This window comes from Solanum pennellii, chromosome 11, assembly GCF_001406875.1.
Source record: "Solanum pennellii chromosome 11, SPENNV200".
Lineage (NCBI taxonomy): Eukaryota > Viridiplantae > Streptophyta > Magnoliopsida > Solanales > Solanaceae > Solanum > Solanum pennellii.
The window spans coordinates 61,560,868-61,567,942 of record NC_028647.1 but is presented as its reverse complement, the minus strand read 5'-3'; the positions used below and the strand labels follow the sequence as shown (position 1 = coordinate 61,567,942).

The window sequence follows — 7,075 nt, the reverse complement described above, 5'->3', positions numbered from 1 at the left end:
ATTTATTTGATCTAGTTTGATTAAGATTACTAGATTAGTGACTAAAAGATATTGTGTAGATTGTAAATAGGAATAGGATTCTTTTTACAGTGTTTTGTCTATCATATAATGTTGTCTTTTTTATGTTATTCCCTTTACTTTTCACTTTATTTATTTTACTTTAACAAACCAAATCATAGATTTAATGTTTTTATAATGATGAGATTTTAAGCTATGTTTTTGCACCACTAAAAAGAAAAAAAGAATTGAAAAAGGGAGAGCTAAATGGAATATTTGAGATTTGAATACTTCTAGTATTACTACTTGAATGTACTTAGAAGTTTTACATTCTTTTTTCTAATTAAGAGCTGACAAAATGTTCTTTTTTCATGGCTATTTCTTACTTGAGGGATTCAATCATACTTAAATAATTCCTCCCTTTCAAAATACTTATTAATTGGTGTATATTTTATTTCTCGAGAGTTAAAAGCTTCATGAATTTCAATTGATATTTTCTTTGCCGGTAATTTTATGTAATGTTGTTTGACTTGAAAAAAAAAGAAAGACTTTTGAAACTTGTGATCTGTAACAAGTCATAGATGTTTGTGTTATTATAACAACACGCGTGAGGGAGTCTGCCGTACTGCAATACTTTCTCTGTTTCAAAATACTTGTTAATTTCACGTTTTATTTTTTGAGAGTCAAGCTCCATGAACTTCAATTAACATTTTAACATATTTGATCCGTCCCGACTTAGAAAAGAAAGACTTTAGAAAAGAAAGACTTTTGAAATTTATGGTCTAAAACAAATCATAGATATTTGTGCTACTATAAATTTCACATTTTAAAATTGAATTGTTACTAAATACAAATTGTGTCATTCTTTTTTAACTGACGAAAAAAGAGATTGTGTCACATATATTGGGAGATACGGAGTATTTTTTTTTATCATACTTATATGAGAAGAATTGAAACTTATAAGTAGTATTTTTCATACGATTTTTAAATATCTAAATTTTAAATTTAAACTATTCAGTAAATTTAATCCTCTAAAAATTAATTAAATTAACTCTCAAAAATAGCAAAACGTAATAACTATTTTGAGACTAAAAAAATCTAATTTACTAGAATTACCTAATTAAATTTAACAATATTTACTTAGTGAGGTATAACTAGACATGCATATATATAGAAGTGCATATTAATTAATAAATCTCTTCATACCCCACATTTTGCTCCAAAAGAATTATTTCGAGGTCCGAGACTATGGTGGCCCTTAAAATTTAGAAACGTTAGATATATTTACATGTTATATGGGGACGAATATACTATATACGAGTTCAATAAAATTTAATAATTTTAATTTAAGCTTTGATACATATATCATCGTCACCGGTGTCGCAGCTAGTTGAAGACATGCATGCAGATAAAGTTTTGTATCGAAGGTAAAATATTTTCTAACAAAATAAAATTTAAACAAAGATACTCAAACTTAATACATCTGATTAAAGACAAAAAAAAAAAAAAACTTAACATTCAATTACAATTGTTAGGATTTTATTAATGGTCAATTATATACACATACACTTGAAGGGTGTTGAGCGATACCCCTTTGTTGGAAAATTACACTGTATAGCCAGATATAACTTTTTTTTAATATATATATATATATTACGTGTTGACACTCCTTAACTTTTATACAATTCTGCTTATTTATATTTTGACACCCACTTAATTAAAATTTTAACTTTACCGCAAAAATTATATATGAGATGAGAATTAATTATGTGATAACATTAACCCGACCGAAAAAGCCGAGAAGTGCAATTAAGGTATCTAGCTAAGCTAGCCTTCTCGATTTGGAAAGGTCATTCCTACTAAATGAACTCACTCGACTTGAATAGACGCATTTCTATATTTAGTAAATTTTATTTAGTTTCAAATAGATATATATTATTATAATAAAATTAATTAATTTCTAAAATATTTATTTAGGATTGGTGAGATGATTTTTAGTCACACAATATTTATAAATTTATTTTATGTTACAAGTTTTAAAAATCTTTAATTTCTTTGTATTTTGAATTTGATGTTAGTCAACATATTAGTACAATATATGAAACAGAATGGAAGGAGTACTTGTTTACAATGTTAAAATATTTATTTATTCATTTTTACTTATCATTTTTCTAAATTTTGATTATATAGTAACTTTCACAGAGTTTTTAAAATATACAAATTTTAGTTCTAAGACATTGAGTTGATTTAATTTAATTTAATTAATCAACTTTAATAATTAGTCAAATTATTTACTCTCAAAAATCAAAAAACACATAATAAACTTGAATGGAAAAAATGAGAGAATTTTTTATACTTATTGTTAATAAAAAGCCACAACACCACTGTCTAGTGAAAAAAAAGAGAGACAATATTCTTAAAAAGAGAAAACCTTGCACAAAATCTTGTATATATCCATATACTATATTTGATATTGTTTAGTAAAAATAAGTTTCTATGCTTGATAACCTAAAATGACATGCGACTATCGCGATAAAAATGTGTATTATTTATGTGTGTATATATTCATACAAGTAAATCAATTTTAAATATAAAATTCTATTTACGTCAATGATTATCTGTTTTATTATCGATAAAAAATAAACAACAATCTATTCTTAAAATTAAATTTATAAGAGAAGTCATTTAACAACCAATATTTCCAATTTCAATTTGTTTGAGTATTGGCTAAAGCGCCCTTACTTTACAAGAAATGTCATACAAATTTACATGACATGATGGATTCTCCCATTGTATAAGTTCTTTAATTGCCTTTTCAATTTCTTTAGTTTCCTTCACTAGACTTTCCATGCAAAAACCCAAAGCACTCAAACTTAAAACCAATTGGCCCTTGAGTTTTTCATCATTATTTTTATCATCACCAACATTGATAATAAAATCCACAAGTTCATTTGAATGTTGAAGATAAGAAGTCAAAATTCCATCTTGATCATTTGATGATAAAGACCTTATATTATATGATGATGATTTTCCCAATTCAAGATCAATTGAATTTTTCCTTTTCTCGAATTCCTTGTCAATTATCGCGAGTGATTTTACCAAACTAACCTCCTCAAAACATTTAGTGGATGTACTTATTAAATCCTTAAAAAGCATTAAGTCAGCATCCAAGTTATTCCAATCGATTGAACTTGTTGAATGTTGTTGGAGGAATCTTAGTGCTTGTGACCCGAAAAGTAAGTACTCCATCATCTTTGACAAGGACCCCAGGACCTTACCATAACAACCGCTATTAAAAGGTAAAAACCAAAAATTGGGCTCTGCCTCAGCTTCCGCGATCAATTTTCCCAATTCATTTACATGGAATTTCAATTTCTTTTGAATTTCCTCGGAGTTGTTTTTGTTAGAGGACGAGAAGGCTATTGAGTCGATGCATTCGTGCAAGATTTTGAAGGTGTTGGAGAGCTGAATTTTAGCTAATGTTGAAGCTCTTGTTGGATGGAACAATATTTCAACCATGATGGAACATGATAATCCAATGAATGTTTCTGTAATTCTTGCTATGGCAAATTCACTTGGAGGACCAAATCCATTTCTACCTAGAATTAGTACTGCCCCAATAACTGCTGAAATCCCACCTAATCACACAAAGCAAAATAAAGAACATCAGAGACAGAGTCAAGATTTAAACTTAACTGATAGGGTTGTTACACTATTTTACTTTTAAGATGTGTAAATAAGTTTTTTACACTATAAGATCATATTTACAGATAAATCTTCTTAAATGTAGAGCAATATTTATAATTTCGAGAAAATGACAAATTATCTGCTAGTTATAACACATAAAAGTAATATGATAAAGTAAAATTTATTTATATCGACGATAGATATATATAATATGATATGTACTCTATCCAATTTGGTTGTTAGTGTTGGACTTCTAACTCTTTATAGAGAACTATTTTCTTTTACTAGAAATGTCACTATTCATGTATGTTAACTTAGTACTCTCTCCTTTTTAGTATGTTTTAAAAAAAAACATCTAACAATTCAATTTTAAAATTTTAAAAGTTTTTCTTATATTTTGTGGCTAATAAAACACTTTCAGATAAATTGGGAAGAGTAAAAGAAAAAAAGAATTTTCACCTGCTTGGCCATACATCCGGCTACGGCTCAAGAAGCTGCTGACAATGAACCAAGGAAGCAAAGACAAGAACCTTATTTGCACAAATTTTTCAAAGAGAAAACATCCTAAGACACCATAAACTGTGCCCAACACTGTGCCTTGTGCTTTAACATTAGCAACTTTAAATGTTGCTTCTCTTGTTGCTGCAAGGCTTATTGCAACAGGCAACCCTGCCCAAAATCCATTTTCCTTGCTATAAATTGATCCAAAAAATATAGCAAGGCCTAATGAAAGTGAACTTTTAAAAGATGTCATAAATCTTCTACTATTTATTGTACTTGACAAATTGTTCCATGTCTTTTTAATAAATCCTTCTTGATCATCATCAACTTGTTTGTTGGAACCAATGTCAACTCCTTTTTTGGATGATAAAGGGAAAGTTGGTTTGTGTAGTAACATTTTGAGGCAAAAAAGGAAAAATAAAGAGGGGAGGTCTTTTTTTGTTGGTTGAATCGATTGAAGTGTTTGGAGGAACTTTTCTACATCATGTGCATTTAACTCAGGGACAGTTGCTGAAGACTCGTCTATAGACATGTTGTTGATTTGCTTTGAGATGTGATCTCCTAGTTTTTCTACACCATCTTTTAGCTCTATGTTGAGAATACTAATTGGGAATATTGAAGAAGAATTTTCCAATGCAATTTCCATCCCTCTTAAAGGTGTTTGTATTTCTTCAAATTTGTCCCCTGGATTCTCTCCATATGGCCTTAAAAACTTCAAAGGAAATCTTTCCCACTTCATGCTTTCCTGTTACCAAATTCAAGTAATAAAAAAAATAAAAGTTATAATCACTTTCCACTATAATAAGTTAACGTGACATACTTTACTTCTTACTCCGTCACAAAAAAAGTATATATGACATTTTATTCTAAACGAGTTGATAGACATATTTAAAACAAAATTCTGTAATCAAATAGTATCACATAAATTGAGACAGTTACCTGCTTGGATTTAATGGCTTGGAGAAGTTTAGGTCCATTGTTAACTAAGGATTTGGCTTGAGAAATTAAAGCAAGTGCTGAAGTGTTGTCTTCAGCTGAAAAAGCCTTCACAAACAAGTTGATCCTCTCGGTAGCATTTTCCACGAAGAGCTTGCTTTTCTCTTTTACCTATACGCGACGTTAATCGATAACATATTTAATATAATTAATTTCATAAATAAAGACTACGAAAGGTATTATGTACACGAGATAGAAATATTATTTCTGTGTAGTTAAATTTTCGAAGACGTGCATCTAATGTTTGAAAATGAAACGAGTGTAATAATGAATTTGACACTAACTTTTTTTTTTTATGACATTTACATAGTCAAATATTAGTAATCATGTAAAAAAAATATTAGTGCTACTTATCAATTAATTAATTAATTAATTCTCACCTCACAACAAGCAAGGTTAGGATAGGGAAGCAACAATGCTAAAACACAAGCCACAACTCCAACCGCGGTGCTAGCCGCGACCCGAACCGGGTGCATGATCGGTTCGGTTTTCGCACCGTTAATATAAGCTATGACATACACAATCACAAGTTGCCCTAGCGCTATACGCTTCGCTATCAAGTGAGTTTTTTCGGGCAGGACGACCACAACTGCGCTCAGCGCCACGGCCGTAGCCGTGGTGCTGGCGGTGAGTCGGCCCGGCCCGATCAACCATAGGCTTAATATAGCGGGACAAACACCTTGAATCGTTGCGTATAGCGCGAGCCAACAACTACGTAAAGTGTCACCTAACGTGGCATTAGTCACGATTAGAATAACGGTAACGTAGGAAAAAGCGGGGAATGCGACTTGAATCTTGAAACTTTCGGGGCCGAAAAGGGTGGCTACACCAACTATCGAACAAGCCAAGGCGGTTCGAAAGGCGGAGGCTAGGCAAGTCCGCCACACAGCTCTAGCCCTAATGGATTCAAAGCTAGAAGTTGTTGCCATTTAATTTTTTTTTTTTGTATTTGGAGAGAAGATGAATGACGTTTATATATAACCTTGTCTATTTAATTTTTTGGTCACGTACTACAAATAAGTGGAAAAATTGAGTTTTTATAGAGATGATTTTGTGGAACAACACGTGAACATTAGTGGGATCCTTGTGGGGCTAGGGCACTAAGGTGTGGATGCCTACGCAAGCCAAAAATTTCTTATTACAAAAATTAAAATAAAGGGTGAGTTTTATTAAATCTGTATATATATGGATGAGAATGAGAAGATTTTATAAATGTTATTATATATCCTTTAGTCTTGTGCTTTATGCGAGAGGATTCGAAATATATGATAATATGAGTGTTAAATTATTTAATTTTTTGTTATGTGAATTTCAGATATGTATTTTTTTGTTTTTGACATTGCTTTATAGTTTGCTTAAAGAGTATCAATCTCATATCCTTTGCATATTTGCAAGGCGATATTTAATATTTAATATGTACGTATTTCAACCTATTATATCCTCGACCATTTTAATGACTTGAATGATAGTGTTCTCCATTGAAATATAATAGTTTTGTGATTGATAAATCTTTCTTGTATTTTAGAAGGTACATTTATCTTAATCTTTTAAGTGTCACGACCCAAAAATGGACGTGATGGCACTCGTCTTATCCCATCAAGACAAGTCAGCCTAAAACTCAACCATTACAATAAAAATGCGGAAAATTTACTATCAACTTACATTATACCCCCAAAACCTGGTAGTCACGTGTACAAGCCTCTAAAGTATTACAATTGATTAAAAAGAAAAACTCAAGTCTCAAATGAACTTGTTTCTAGAATAGAACAAGATCATAATTATGGAGAAGAAAGTCTGCTGAGATGGAAACAGCTACCTCACAAATCTCCAAGAAGCCTCGAAAAAGAAGAGAATGACAAGTACAACAAAAATCCAGGCTCATAACCTACAAAAA

The 7,075-nt window shown here is 30.5% G+C and overlaps 1 protein-coding gene across 1 annotated transcript; it reads right to left on the bottom strand.

Annotated features, from left to right (window-relative positions):
- Positions 1-2,680: 2,680 nt before the first annotated feature.
- On the bottom strand, positions 2,681-6,182 carry LOC107004148. Its single transcript, XM_015202386.1, has 4 exons — positions 5,562-6,182; positions 5,125-5,292; positions 4,144-4,930; positions 2,681-3,635 (listed from the first exon to the last, which is right to left on the bottom strand). Exons 1-4 carry the CDS (start codon positions 6,108-6,110, stop codon positions 2,725-2,727), a joined length of 2,415 nt encoding a protein of 804 aa, XP_015057872.1. The 5' UTR covers positions 6,111-6,182; the 3' UTR covers positions 2,681-2,724.
- Between the last annotated feature and the right edge of the window lie 893 nt (positions 6,183-7,075).